Source organism: Mesoplodon bidens (genome assembly GCF_964165515.1).
Source record: "Mesoplodon bidens genome assembly, chromosome: 5".
Taxonomy (NCBI): Eukaryota; Metazoa; Chordata; class Mammalia; order Artiodactyla; family Ziphiidae; genus Mesoplodon; species Mesoplodon bidens.
Genome location: NC_138161.1, coordinates 12,289,272 through 12,304,992, shown reverse-complemented (window position 1 = coordinate 12,304,992; position 15,721 = coordinate 12,289,272). Strand labels below are relative to the sequence as shown.

The following is a 15,721-nucleotide window of genomic DNA, read 5'->3' as shown; positions in this document are numbered from 1 at the left end:
TGACTGTTATAAGTAATGTCCTCAAACATAAAGTGTGCCTGATTGTTTTCTTACATTTCTGGAAGATGACTTGCTGGGTTCAAAGGGAAAAAACGTCATCATTTTTGGAAGTGATGTAACAGAGGCTGGACAGTGAAATCATTGGTTGCCCAAGTGTTTAACAAACATTTAGATGGTGCTTACTAGGCACCAGGCCCTGATCCAGGCACTTTCCTGGTGTCCACTGTTTCAACTGTCAGGACAGCCCTGAGAGTCAGATGCTATAGTTCATCCCATCTTATAGATAAGAAGACTGAGGAACAGAGAAGTGAAGTAACTGGAATTTGAACCCAGGTAATCTGGCCCCAGAGTCCATGTGTTTAATCATTATGCTGTTCTCCCTTTCATGATGAGGTTGCTTTCAAAATTAGGTAAAAGGGACAGAGGCCATCCACATGAGTACATTGCCAGGAGCCAGGACTACTTGCTGGGTAAGGCTCAGATTGGCTGATTCAACATAAGCCTGGGCAAGAGGGTGGGAGTCCAGACATGGGGCAGTGCCACGCTTGTGAGGCTGTGTCCATTTCATTATCCGTTTAAATGGGGCCCACAGCACCTTATTTTTACCCTTTGCAATTAGATGGGGAGGCCACATTCCAGAACTCCACTTCCCCCCGCAAACTGCTCACCTTCATGTGTCAGCTGTCATTTAAATTTGGATGGCTTGTGCCCTTTTAAACCCCTTTTTTGAGAAACACTTTTAAAAAGTAGTTCTGAAATTCAATGGATTTCTGTGTATTGATTTTGTAACCTGCAACTTTACCAAATTCATTGATGAGCTCTAGTAGTTTTCTGGTAGCGTCTTTGGGATTTTCTATGTATAGTGTCATGTCATCTGCAAACAGTGACAGTTTAACTTCTTTTCGAATTTGGATTCCTTTTCTTTCTTTTTCTTCTCTGATTGGCTAGGACTTCCAAAACTATGTTGAATAAAAGTGGCGAGAGTGGACATCCTTGTCTTGTTTCTGACCTCTTAGAGGAAATGCTTTCAGCTTTTCACCCTTGAGTCTGATGTTAGCTGTAGGTTTGTCATATATGGCCTTTATTATGTTGAGGTAGGTTCCCTCTATGCCCACTTTCTGGAGAGTTTTTATCATAAATGGGTGTTGAATTTTCTCAAAAGCTTTTTCTACATCTATTGAAATGATCATATGGTTTTCATTCTTCAATTTGTTGAGATGGTGTATCACACTGATTGATTTGCGGATATTGAAAAACCCTTGCATCCCTGGGATAAATCTGAAGGGGGCAAGCTTGGAGTTGAGGGGAGGAGATGAAACATGGGTGGTCAGTTCCCTGGCAAATCAGGGAGAGGGCCTTTTGCCCCAGTTCAACAGCTGGGATTGGCAGGGAGAAGGTTATAGTACCTTTAAGTATCTGTATAACTTAAAAAAAAAAAAACCACTTACCCCCTTGTGAAGCACACCACCCCCAGTCTGAGAGGGGGACCTGTGGTTTGTGGTCCCTTTCCCCATTAGGGCCTGTGACCCCAGGGCGTGGTGGTATGTGAGTATGATGGGCATCTTCTGTGGAATCCCTGGCTACACATCTTGATGTGGCTTTCATCTGGTCACCCGCCACATTAGCAGAAGATAAGTCTCCAGGCAGGGTCAGAGGTACATTTAGAAGCACATGTGTTGTGTGAGAGCTGGTGGCCGTGACCCCCCAGCCTCATCTCTCCTGTCTCCCCTGGCCTTGCTTTCCAGGCCAGAGTTGCTGTCCAGGGCACAGCCTGTCCCTAGAGGGGACACTGCCTGCTGCCACACTACTGAGGCTTCTAGAGCTACCTCCCTGCCTTTTCTCAAGTCAGTCACCTAAGGACAGAGCTCAGAGTCAGCGAGTAGAATCCCACGTGGGCACGTGGCATTGGGACTCTGGGGAATGCATTCTCACTTACCAGGATGCATGGCCTTACATTTGGCAAAGTTTTCATGTGGCCAAGACTCTCTTTAAATGGGCAGCTATGGGGTGAAAACAGACTCTACACCAGCAGGAAGTATGGGTATGGTTTGTATGAACACAGTATCATTCCTAAGACATAGGCTACAGAGGCTGAGTTTGAAGCATTAAAATCAGCTGTAGAACAAAACGGCAGAAAATGTTTGCAAATCATATATCTGCTAAGGGACTTGTATCCAGAATGTATAAAGAACTCTTACAACTCAAAATTAAAGGGCAAATAACCCAATTAAAATATAGACAAAGGATCTGAGTAGACAGTTCTCCAAAGAAGATATGCAAATAGCCAATAAGCACATGAAAAGATACTCAACATCATTAGTCACCAGGGAAAATACAGCCACTTGGATGGCTACAATAAAAAAGGCATGGGCTTCCCCGGTGGTGCTGTGGTTAAGAATCTGCCTGCCGATGCAGGGGACACGGGTTCGAGCCCTGGTCCGGGAAGATCCCACATGCCGCGGAGCAACTAAGCCCGTGCGCCACAACTACTGAGCCTGTGTACTACAACTACTGAAGCCCACGTGCCTAGAGCCCTTGCTCCGCAACAAGAGAAGCCACTGCAATGAGAAGCCCGTGCACCGCAATGAAGAGTAGCCCCTGCTCGCCGCAACTAGAGAAAGCCCGCACGCAATAGTGAAGACCCAATGCAGCCAAAAATAATAAAATAAATAAATTTATTTAAAAAATAAAATAAAATAAAAAAGGCATAATAACAAGTGTTGGTGAGGATAAGGAGAAATTGGAACCCTCATACATTGTGGGTGGGAATGTAAAATGGTGCAGCTACTTCGGAAATCAGTTAAAAATAGAGTTACCATATGACCCGGCAAGTCCACTCCTAGGTATACACCCCACAGAACTGAACATAAGTTCACAAAGAAATTTACATGTGAATATTCTTAGCATTATTCACAATAGCCAAAAAGTGGAGACAACCCACATGCCCATCAGCAGATCAGTGGATAAACTAAGTGTGGTATGTACGTACAGTGGGACATTATTTGGTCATAAGGGATGAATTACTGATACATGCTACAACATGTATCACGCTTGAAAACATACTAAGTAAAACAGGCTAAGTGAAGGGCACTAGTCACAAAAGACCACATAGTTTATGATTGTATTTCTATGAAATGTCCAGAATAGGCAAATCATAGAGATAGAAAGTAGCTCAATGGTACCGTAGGCTTGGGGGGTGGAGGAAATGGAGAGTGATTGCTATAGGTGCAGGGGTTTTCAGGGGATTGTGGTGAGGCTGCACAACCGTGTGAATTTACTGAAATCCATTGAATTGTACACTTTAAATGGGGGTAGTGTATGGTATGTGAGCAATGTCTCAATCAAAAACATCGAATTAAAAACTCATCTCTGGGGAAACTTATATGTGATCAAAGAGAGACTTGTGCAAAGTAAAATCCTTCTTGCCTTTGCAGCAGCACTAGTAGTACCTGGTATGACGTCAACAAAAAAGACAGCAGGGTGGATTGTACGAACCTCACCGGGACTGAGTGTAACTTTACCGCAAACAGCCTCTCGGAGGGTTTCCCACGGCATTTCAACATCTCTTTACGCCTCCGAGCTAAGCTGGGGGACCTCGTCTCTGCCTGGGTAAAGGCGCCTTGGTTCGAACACTATCGGAACGGTAAGACGACTTGGGTACAAACTTCCTTTAACGTTTGCAGGTTTTCTTCACTTTCCCCTTCGTTGAGCGGTACTGACTCCACGCCCCTCCGTCCTACCTCTCACCCTAAATAACCAGCACCCAGGTGGGTATGATGGTCAAACCCGAGTACTGACCACGGAAGCTGGGGCTAGGGGAGGGTGATTTGCTAGACCTGGGAGTTGTCAAACCGCAGCCTGCAGGTCAAATCCCGCCCGCCAACCGGTTTTTGTAAAGTTTTATTGGAAAGAAAATGTGTTATATATGTACAATGGAATGCTACTCAGCCATAAAAAAAGAATGAAATAATGCCATTTGCAGCAACATGGTTGGACCTAGAGATTATCATATAAGTGAAGTAAGTCAGAGGAAGAAATATTGTATGATATCACTTACATGGGGAATCTAAAAAAATGATACAAATGAACTTATTTACAAAACAGAAACAGACTCACAGACATAGAAAACAAACTTATCGTTACCCAAGTGGAAAGGGGGGAGGGATAAATTTGGAGTATGGGATTAAGATATACACACTACTACATATAAAATAGATAAACAACAAGGACCTACTTTATAGCACAGGGAACTTGTAATAACCTATAATGGAAAAGAATCTGAAAAAGAATACATGTATAACTGAATCACTTTGCTGTACACCTGAAACTAACACAATATTGTAAATCAACTATACTTCAATTTAAAAAGAAAAGTTTTATCGGAATGAAGTTTCCCCATCTTTTCATATACTGTCTATGGCTGCTTCCAAGCTGCAACAGGCGAGCTGAGTAGTCGCAACAGGGGCTGCGTGACCAGTCAGAGCCTAAGTTCACTCTGGTGCTTTACTGAGAAAGTTTGCTAACCTCTGTGCTGGAGGGAATACTAGCATATTGGCTTCACTGATCACTGTTACATGGCACAACTTCTTTTATGTTCAGGAAAGATTTTAGTTCAGCCTTGAACAGTACCTGGCACATAGGAGAAAATATCTGTGGAATGATTGAAGGAACGGATATGCTCCCAGATATTGGAAGGGAGCATGAGAGTCGTCAGCCACTAGTTTATAGATTTGTTCCTTCCATGATTCATTTTTCACATGGTCAGCCGTGCCTAATGTTTCTCCGGTGTCTATGCAAACACAAAGTACGGAACTTCTTGGGATCCTGATTCAAACGAAACAGAGGTATAAGACAATTGAGGAAATGTGATCACTGTCTAGATCTTTGATGATTTATAAAGCAATTGTTGCTAATATACTTTAGGTGTTGTAATGGTATTTTGTTATTTTTTTAAAAAAGGCAGGGAGTCTGGTCTTTTCAAGATACATACTGAAGTATTTACAGATGCAATGATGTAATGTCTGAGATTCCTTCAAAATAATCCAGAGAGTGGGAGGGGCAGGGTGGTCCTCACAAGGTGGATGGGCACAGGAGAAACAAAACTGGTCAGGACTTGACGGTTGCTTTAAAGTTGGGTGATGAGTACATGAGCTTTGTTTACAGTCTTCTCTCTACTTTCTATATGTTTGAAATTTTCTGTAATAGAAGCTAAGAAAGGGACTTTCCTGGTGGTGCAGTGGTTAAGACTCCACACTCCCAGTGCAGGGGGCCCAGGTTTGATCCCTGGTCAGGGAACTAGATCCTACATGCATGCCGCAACTAAGACCCAGCACAACCAGATAAATAAATAAACTAATTAATTTTTTAAAATTTATCAAAAAAAAAAGGGTTTTGCTAGCAATTTGAGGATGATATGAGAAGGCAGTGCAGTCCCTGCTGGCTGGTCTTCTGTGGACAAGTTATTTGTCCTTGAGTGGAGAGTCATCACACATCTGAGCTATCAAGCGTTACCTAAGTGGGAATTAGTGGAGAAAAAAGTAATGGTGGTATCAGAAGCAGGACCTGTCATGAAGTCACTGGTCCAGTGTCAGCCAGCTGTGCTCTCTGTCCTCCCGGCCAGAGTTGGGCAGCCATGTCCTCGGTTAGTTACTGGTGGGGTGTCACTGGTAAACTTCAAGACAGTGGTGTTCTCAGAGCCCATCGCTGCTTTCAGCACTTGCGGTCGAGTCAGGATGGGTAACCAACTTGAAGATGCTTTACTGAGGGTAGAGGGATGAGATGGTGCCTGAAGGGGGCAGGCTTTGGCATCGCATAAACTTGGGTTCAAATCCCAACACTGCCACTTACCGGCTGTTACTCTGGGCAAGTAATGTCCCTCTGGGCTTCAGTTTCCCGCTCTGGGAAATGGGGATGGCCTTCTGTGGTTGTTACATAGGTGTATGTGGACACAGATATAAAGTCCGTGTTGCCAGGTTTAGAGTGATTGCTCAGTCTGTGGACACTGCTATCAGTAATGACCCATAGATCCACAGAGCCCTCCTTCAGGGCCCAGAGAAAAGGCAGACTGTCCGCCTTCCAGAGACAGACTCATCACGTTGGTATCAGATTCTCCGTCTGGCACGCCCTTCAGAAAGGCAGGTCTTTCGGTGCTGACCTTTCAGCAGTTAAGTGATTAGTCATCCAGGCTCCCATGCCCACTCCGGTGGGTAAGTCACAGAAAAGTCTAGAGAATCTGCTCAGCGGGGGCCTGGGCCTGCAGGTCCGCATGTGGTTCCACGCTCCAATCACTTCGCTTTCAAAAGCGTAGCTTGAAGACGTGCGTGCCAGCATCTGTGAGCGGGTTTCATGAGAGCTTTTAGTTACACACAGCTGATCCACTACCATCGCTGTGGCTTGAGGTGGGCCAGGCCCGACCCTGTATCTGTCTGGACTTAGATCTTCCGCCAGAACAAAGGAGATCAGAGGGCATGAGTGCAAACCCTTCAGGGACCAATTACTTTTACACAGAGAGAAAGGTGACCAGAACACATGCCTAACCCTCCCCAACCTGGGAGAACCCAGGGCGGAACGTGGAAGCGAGAGAGAGAAATCCAGCCCCACTTTGGTGAACGCAGAACCGTTCACCGTGACTTGATCATCTGTGTGCGTAGAAGGTGCAGAAATAGGCCTCTTAGAACTTGGAGGACACAACCTGTACTTTGATCCGAGTTCCTCTGGTTAATTATACAATTTAAGTGCTCACCTGATAAATGCTGTCATCTTCCTTCTAAGAGCATATTATGAGCCATAGTCCTTAGCTGTCCTGTGACTTATAGGAAAAGCATTAACAAATAGACGTATGATGGTAATATTTCTCAGTTATTATATTTAAGCATTGTATTAGAAAAAGCTAGAAGATACACGTATTTAAAAGTTTGCAAACGCCACTTTTGGTGCGCTAACAAAATCTTTTCCCTCTCTGCATGAAAATTTGACCTTTGGGGCTTCCCTGGTGGCGCACTGGTTGAGAGTCCGCCTGCCGATGCAGGGGACACGGGTTCATGCCCCGGTCTGGGAAGATCCCACGTGCCGCCGAGCGGCTGGGCCCGTGAGCCATGGCTGCTGAGCCTGTGCGTCCGGAGCCTGTGCTCCGCAATGGGAGAGGCCACAACAGTGAGAGGCCCGCGTACCGCAAAAAAAAAAAAAAAAAAAAAAAAAAAAAATTGACCTTTGGTTAACCTTCCAGCTCTCTGGAAACCTGATAAAGGTGGCATATGAACCACGTTATTTTTTTTTCTTTTTCTTTTTTTATTGGGGTATAGTTGTTTTACAATGTTGTGTTAGTTTCTACTGTACAGCGAAGTGAATTAGAGTTCCCCACGCTATACAGGAGTTTCTTATTTGTTATCTATTTTATACATATTAGTGTATATACGTCAATCCCAATCTCCCAATTCATCACACCACCACCCTGCCAATTTCCCCCTTGGTGTCCATCTGTTTGTTCTCTACATATGTATTTCTGCCTTGCAAACCGGTTCATCCGTACCATTTTTCTAGATTCCACATGTTTGCGTTAATATACGATATTTGTTTTTCTCTTTCTGACTTACTAGCATTGCTTATGGTCAGAAGGACCTCTGGTTGGTAAATAGCACTTCAACCAGGCCAGTCTTAACCACCTGGTAGGAAACCGTATCTGGGGCATTGCTGAGTGAAGGGGTTCTTGTAACTGGGTGTGTCCCTTGTGGGGACTCTGGAAACTCTGCTTGTGGAGTTGTGATGAGAAATACTGGCTCTTGTGGTTGAGCCAGGGAGTGCCCTGTACCTGCCGGATGTGGGTGTCAGATCCTTGCATCTGAGCTGTCTCCTAGGGGTGGGCAGGCGTGGCCATGTGGACAACTGTGTGGAACCCTCCTTCCACCGAAGGCCAGAAACCCCTGGTGCCACTCTGTAGCCCCACCGGGCTTCCTGCCCTGTAGCCTTCCAAGTAAATCTGGTGCCCAGAACAGCCTCTCTTAGTCTGAATGCAATCTCATTGCATATATAAATATATGCATGTGTGTATCATACTAAATATAATTACATGTACAATATACATATTCTGTATATATATATGATGTGCATGTGTATGTATATATATGTATCTACGTATATACATGGACTGATGGATTGATTTTGTTTGTAATTCTATTTCAGCCACCATCGGGCCTCCAGAAGACATCTGGGTGACCCCAGAAGAAGGCTCCCTTATCATCAGCTTTTCTTCTCCCTTTGATGTCCCTGCCTCCGTGGCCTATTTTTTGTACTATGTCTACTACTGGGAAAAGGCAGGAATCAAACAGGCAAGAGCATTTTTCTTCTTTGTTTTTGATTTTCATTTCTTTGGAGTTTCTGGATAGCAAAAGAAAGTCTACTTTACAATGGCCAAGGACACCAGTATCCCCTTAGAGGCTGAGCCTTAGCGGCTTTGATCCTCCTCTTCAGGACCTCTGCTTCTACTCACTGTGCTGGGACTCCCCTCCCACCAGACCCATCTGCAGGGCCCTCTCTGCCTGGTATCACAGGGTCCCCATGGTCTGGGTCTGGACTCAGCCGGTGCCCAGGGTGCCTTTGCCACACTCCGGAGTTCGGGGAGCTTCTGTGGGCCTGTTGCTACAGCAGTGAATTTACTACTGCAGTCTGCAAGGTTTAACTATGAATTCTCTGGTTTGAATGGTTTGCAAAGAGGGCAATGTGAATAGGTGAAAAGTCTACTGGAAGGAGAGAGAGCGTTCTAGGGAGAAGGGCCAGTAGGTTTGAGAAGGCTCGGCACATTTGGGGAACTGCACGTGCTCGGATCCTTTAGAAATGCAGGCCACGTGAGGGGCTGGGGCAGGGTAAGGTTGACAAAGGTGGGTCAGAGCAAAAGGGGTCTGGTCAGCCCTGGGTACCACAAGAAAAAACTTATGGCCTTTAATCATCTCCAGTACCTGATTATCCAAGCTACTTTTTTTTTTCTCTATTTTTTGGTCACGCCGCACGGCATGCGGAATCTTAGTTCCCCAACCAGGGATCGAACCCACATCCCCTGCAGTGGAAGTGTGGAGTCGTAACCACTGGACTGCCAGGGAAGTCCCTCCAAGCTACATTTAATGATGTTTTACTACCTGTGTAAACTTCGTGATTTCCTAAGTTCAACATTATTATAATTTTTTATAAGAATAAGAGCTTATGTTTATCCAGAGCTTTCTTTGTGTCTGGCACCGGGCCAGGCACTTTAGATACATCATCTCATTTAACCTTTACACCCACCTGTTTCACAGAGAGGGAAACCAAGTGGTTAAGTAACTTGCCCAAGGCCAGCAACTGACAGCAAAGCAGAGGAGACATCTAGCCTCAGGGTCCATGCTCTTAATTGCTGTTTGTCTCCCACTTAGTTGATGTTTGCACTTGCTCTTCCTTTCTTTGTGGTGAGTGTAAAAACACGGAGGAAGGCAAAACTCACTGAAGAACAGACTCTTAGCAAATAGGGAAGAAAGAAATAATTGTTTCCCAAAATCCCGAGGTCAAGGTCTGGTCAACTGGAATAGGGAAGGCCTGGAAGAATCCAGAAGGGATTCCCCTTTCTCCCTTTCAGCCAGAGCATGTATACTTTGGACTTCCATGAACAAAAGATTCTGGGGCTAAAGTAACTCTGAAAGGCACCTATACGATCTCCATTCCAGCTGTGAGTCTGTATGTCAGGGGTCCCCAAGACCAGCCCCTAGATTTGCTCGAAGGATGCATGGGACTCAGTGTATAGTTGTACTCAAGGCTGTGATTTATTCCAGAGAAAAGACACAAAACAAAGTCAGCAAAGTGAAGAGGCACATGGGGCAAAGCCTAAAGGAATCCAGGCATAAGCTTCCCTGAGTCTTGCCCTGGAAGTCACCCAGGACACACTTAACAACAAGAGTGACAGCACATGTGAAACCTTATCTACCAGAGAAGCTCGTTAGAGGCTCAGTGCCCAGGGCTTTTACTGGGGGCTGGTCACACAGGCACCCTCTGCCCAACATAGACACCAAAACTCCAGACTCCCAGAGGGAGAGCAGGTGTTCAGCCTAAAAGGCATTGTTTATACACTAAACCACCCTTATCAGTCAGGGAATGGTGGAAACACTCCTCAGATCCAAGTCCCAGATGCCAGCCTTGGGTCAACCTTGCAAGCAAGCCTGTCTAAGGACAGCGGTCTCAGGCCTGAGTGGTAGCTCTCCTCTGCAGTCTGTGATTCTAACTTTTGGAATAGCCAACTGGCTGCCAAAATAAACTCAAAGAGAATGTTGTCCTTAAAATTGCTTTATGTGGCATCAGCAGTAACAATTTTTCTCCTCTGCCGTGGCAGTCAGCATTTCAACTAGGAGGGAAAAAATTAAAAATCAGTTCTAATCCTACTATTCAAATATAATAGGATCATTTTGTATTTTTAAAAATAAGATCATGGGGCTTCCCTGGTGGCGCAGTGGTTGAGAGTCCGCCTGCCGATGCAGGGGACACAGGTTCGTGCCCCGGTCCAGGAAGATCCCACAGGCTGTGGAGCGGCTGGGCCCGTGAGCCATGGCCGCTGAGGCTGCGCGTCCGGAGCCTGTGCTCCGCAACGGGAGAGGCCCCAACAGTGAGAGGCCCGCGTACCACAAAAAAAAAAAAAAAAAAAAAAGATCATGGGACTTCCCTGGCGGTCCAGTGGTTAAGACTCTGCACTTCCACTGTAGGGGGCATGGGTTCAATCCCTGGTCGGGGAACTTAGGTCCCGCAGCGTGGCCAAAAAAATAAATAAATAATAAGATGATGTTCTATATACTGTTGAAAAATCTGCCTTTTTTCACTCAACATATATAAGCAGCTTCACCTCCACGTTCCAGAGTGTGTGTGATATTCCACCATTTCAAATGGCTATAGTGTATTCTACTGTAGTATCTCAAAATCAGACAGCAGTCCTGGGACTTCCCTGGTAGCGCAGTGGTTAAGAATCCGCCTGCCAATGCAGGAGACACAGGTTCGATCCCTGGTCCGGGGAGATCCCACATGCATGCCTCGGAGCTACAGAGGCCACAGACCGCAACTACTGAAGCTCGCACACATAGAGCCCATGCTCCGCAACAAGAGAAGCCACTGCAGTGAGAAGCCCGTGCACCGCAATGAAGAGTAGCCCCCGCCCACTGCAACTAGAGAAAGCCCGTGCGCAGCAACAAAGACCCACAGCAGCCAAAAAAAAAAAAAAACAAAAAAACAAAAACTGAAAGCAGTCCTTTATGAGAAATCCTAATATAGTAATATAGTAATATAGTAATATAGTAATATCCGTAATATAGTATTTTTTTTCTCCTTTCCCTGTGGAACAGTGACAGTTTGTCCGAGGTGAGAGTGAGGGGCCATTGACTGACCATGTGGAGGTGACAAGACCCGAGGGAAGGTAGCAGCAGGGAGGGAAGGAGGGGACAGAATCCGCTAAGAATTTGGGACCCACCTCTTTCCTGATGACATAAATCACTCAGATCATTTCGAACAAAACTATAAAAAGAGTCAGCACATTTCAGTGAAAACCAGAAGCAGATTGGGAACCAAAGGAACATTATTTCCTAGAATGCCTTTTTTCCTTTATTTGTTGACTTAACTTCAAGTATCTAGATGAGATTAACTATGAAATACAAAATGTTCATTTGAAAGGAGGAAATTTCGTCCTAGAAACTGGGATTTGCTAAATTCCAGCTTTGGACCCTCCATGGCTGTGATGGGGCTTCAGCTGGGCCCTCAGACCTCACAGCCAGAAACACAGCTCTAATGCCATTAGCATCTTTCTTGACGCTCACCAATTTTCACATAAAAAATTTGTCTGCTCTAAGCATAGGTGATACATATAAAATTGGTATTCTGTTTCTTTAGAAACAGAATTACGTTCTTCTTTGGTTATTGTGTTCAGTGTGAATTTGAGGAAACATTGGAGAAGATGGAAGGAGCTTGACCATGTCTATGTGGGTGATTTTCAGGTGTGGTTCTTGGTGTTTTTTACGTAGGTGACACGCCCTTGCAGGAGCAACTTCATCACGTTGAATGATTTAAAACCCTTAAGAGTATACTGTTTCCAAGTCAAGGCGGAACTGTTTTTGGCAAAAGAAAACGTCTCTAGACCTGGGCATTTAAGCAACATATCTTGCTCCGAAACAATAGTGGACGGTAACGTATGCTTTCTTAAGTCCTTTCTGAGCTGGGAACGGAACACTCCTAAAATAATGCAGTCCGGGATTGCTTACTAGGGGGAGGGTGGTGAGAGTGGGGAGACCCAGAGAGACGGGGCTAGGACAGCACTTCACTGTAGACACAACAAGCTCGTGCTGAAGTCTCCAGTAGCCAGAGCTGCCGGCCAGCTAACGCTTGCTTTGTTTCAGGATTGCCTTTACTAACTATTAATTAAAGCATACACGGCTGGGTGGAGGAGGGGCAGTATCCATCCAGTTTACTGGGACGTGAACTCTATTTATTGCAGTGGTGGATGAGAAATTACCCGATGTTTGTATCATGTGTAGGATGGTCATCTTGTTGACTTTTATGTCACCTCTTTAGCCTCTACCAAGCTTCAACAAGTCATCCTGATCTCTGTGGGAACCTTTTTGTTGCTGTCAGTGCTGGTGGGGGCCTGTCTCTTCCTGGTCCTGAAATACAGAGGCCTGGTTAAATACTGGTTTCACTCTCCACCAAGCATCCCATCACAAATAGAAGAGGTATGTGTGTACACATCTAAAAGGGTGACGTGTCAGCCTTTCATGCCCCCCTGGTAACACCTAAGAGTAGAGCAGTGGACAAAGCCATGACACAGAGATTTGAGTTAAAAGCAGCACTTGGGGGCTTCCCTGGTGGCGCAGTGGTTGGGAGTCCGCCTGCCGATGCAGGGGGCGCGGGTTCGTGCCCCGGTCCGGGAGGATCCCGCGTGCCGCGGAGCGGCTGGGCCCGTTGCCCGTGGCTGCTGGGCCTGCGCGTCCAGAGCCTGTGCTCCGCAACGGGAGAGGCCACAGCAGTGAGAGGCCTGCGTACCACAAAAAAAAAAAAAAAAAAAAAAGCAGTACTTGGTTATTTGTACACCCACGTTCATAGCAGCATTATTCACAATGGCCAAAAGGTAGAAACAACCCAAGTGTCCACTGACAAATGAATGTATAAATAAAATGTGGTGGGAGTTCCCTGGCAGTCCAGTGGTTACGACTCAGCGCTTTCACTGCTCTGGCCTCGGGTTCAGTCCCTGGTTGGGGAACTACGATCCTGCAAGCCACAGGTGCAGCCAAAAAAACAAAAGAGAGATGTGGTTTATACATATGAATGGAATATTACTCAGCCTTAAAAAGGAAGGGAATTCTGAGACATGCTACAACATGGGTGAACCTTGAGGACATTATGACAAGGGAAATAAATTAGTCACAAAAAGACAAATACTACATGATTCCACTTATATGAGGTGCTTAGAGTACTCACATTCACAGAACCAGAATGTAGAATAGTGGTTGCCAGGGTCCAGAGGGAGGGAGGAAATGGGCAGTTACTGTTTAACGGGGACAGTTTCAGTTTTGCAAAATGAAAAATGTTCTAGGGACTTCCCTGGTGGTCCAGTGGTTAAGACTCCACACTCCGAATGCAGGGGGCCCGGCTTCAATCCCTGGTCAGGGAACTAGATCCCCACATGCTGCAACTAAGACCCAGCACAGCCAAATAAATTAATTAATTAATCTAAAAGATCTAGAGACAGATGGTGGTGATCATGGCCCAACAATGTGAATAGACTTTACACTTCTGAGCTGTACAGTTAAAAATGGTTAAGATGGTAAATTTTATGTTATGTGTATTTTACCACAATTAAAAAAAATTGGGGGGCAACTTCCCTGGTGGTCCAGTGGCTAAGACTCAGCGCTCCCAATGCAGGGGGTCAGGAAATCCCGAGGGTTCAGGGACCTAGATCCCACATGCCGCAACGAAGATCCCACATGCGGCAACTACGACCCGGCACAGCCAAATACATTAATTAATTGATTAGTTAAATAAAGTAAAAAAAAAAATTTTTTTTTTAACTTTTTTAATGGCACGAGGTTGGCCAAAAGGTGGGCTGGTCTGGCCCGGCCAGGAGATCGGCCGCAGTAGGTCCCTCTGGAGACAGCACGACAGTCCCGGGCTTTTGGAGCCTGGCTGGAGGGGACATGGACCAGTGGGGACAGCAGTCGAGAGCATGAGCTTTGGGTCAGACAGTGTGCAGGCAGGAGGATTCTAGAGTAAATGCACCCAGAGCCGTGAGTTCAAAGCTTTGCATGCCGAGTACACAGGGGATGTTACCAGTATATTAAAGGATTTAAGAAAGAAAAGTGGAGCGGGTAGGTCTTATGGAAAGTCTTGTTTTCGTGCCCAGCTCCAGCGACCCCCTGAGGCTCTGCAAGGGAACCAGGCCCTCTGAGGAGACAGCCAGGACATTCTTGGGATTAGAAGCTAGCTGATAGAAGCATATTTAGAACTATTTGCTTCTGGAGGTTCATCATTCTGCAGTAAAATCAGGGTACTGGAAAAGTACCTGGAAACAGAACCTTATGTTGTTGTACCTAGTCTGTAAAGACAGAGTGGTGCTTCTAGAAAGAGCTACAGTCACTTGTTTTCCTTCCTCTGTCATGAGGTGTTTAAAGTACACAGACGTTATGTGAAGCACATGTTAAATTCCCTCCTGGAACCTCCATACAAATGCTGCAGGATTCCACTTCTATCAAGAATCTAAATAGAATAATAGTCAAACTCATAGAAGCAGAGAGTAGCACAGTGGTTACCAAGGGCCAGGTGGCAGGGGGAGCGGGGCGTTGCTTTCAAATGGTATAAAGTTTCAGTTATGCAAGATGAATAAGTTCTGGTTTCTGCTGTACAACATTGTGCCCGTAGGTAGTACTGTGTTGTGCACTTAAAACTGTGTGAAGGAGGTAGAACTCATGTTAGGTGTTCTTACCACACACACAAAAAAACCTTCCCTGGTTAATACTGTCACAACGTAACAGCTCTCAACTCAGAATTTTACTTGCATCAATAATTTCTGTCTCGGGACTTCCCTGGTGGTCCAGTGGTTAAGGCTCCAAGCTTCCACTGCAGGGGGCACAGGTTCAATCCCTGGTCAGGGAACTAAGATCCCGCATGCCACGTGGCACAGCCAAAAAATTTAAAAAACAAACAAATAACTGTCTCACAGAACTAGCAGCAGGACCCTAGTAAGTGAATTTACTACTAGTTGTTCCTTCGGTGCTTGAATCTAAAACATAAAGTCTTTCGGTTCACTTTTCTGGGAAAGTGTGAAAAGTCTATATGAAAGGTCACTGAAGTTACATGAGAATAATGAGTCAGGTTTCACTTATATTTTTGAGGTCTCACAAGTGCGCGTGATTCGTGGTCGTTGGTCTTCTCATCAGCCAGCTCTAAGCTGACTGTATTTCAGTATCTTTCAGCATTTCCAAGAGCCAGGCAGTTGGTTCTTGGTAACTTGGTGATTGATGGCTAAGCCCAGAGCCGAGGCAGGAGGGCCAGGGTGAGTTCAGGCCCGTGGACCAGCACTTTGCCTTGAGGACCTGCGCTTTCTGATGCGCCCAGGGCTGCATAGCCCAGACCCTCTGCACCCCGTGTGTTGTGTGAAGTAGAACCAACCAGTGGATGGAGCGGCTGAGAAAAATGCTCGTGAACTTTCCCTCTTTGCCCCCATGGTAGTTGAACAAGA

General features: G+C 45.7%; 1 protein-coding gene across 2 annotated transcripts in view; it reads left to right on the top strand.

Moving 5' to 3' along the window:
• The window catches only part of IFNGR2 (interferon gamma receptor 2), a 45,848-nt gene that overhangs the window by 18,695 nt on the left and 11,432 nt on the right, over positions 1–15,721 (top strand). For both annotated transcript variants that reach the window (XM_081234227.1, XM_081234226.1), the window contains exons 3-6: positions 3,435–3,643; positions 8,179–8,324; positions 12,015–12,174; positions 12,562–12,719. In XM_081234227.1, coding sequence (XP_081090353.1) covers positions 3,435–3,643; positions 8,179–8,324; positions 12,015–12,174; positions 12,562–12,719 — 673 coding nt within the window. The remainder of the gene's footprint in view (positions 1–3,434; positions 3,644–8,178; positions 8,325–12,014; positions 12,175–12,561; positions 12,720–15,721) is intronic.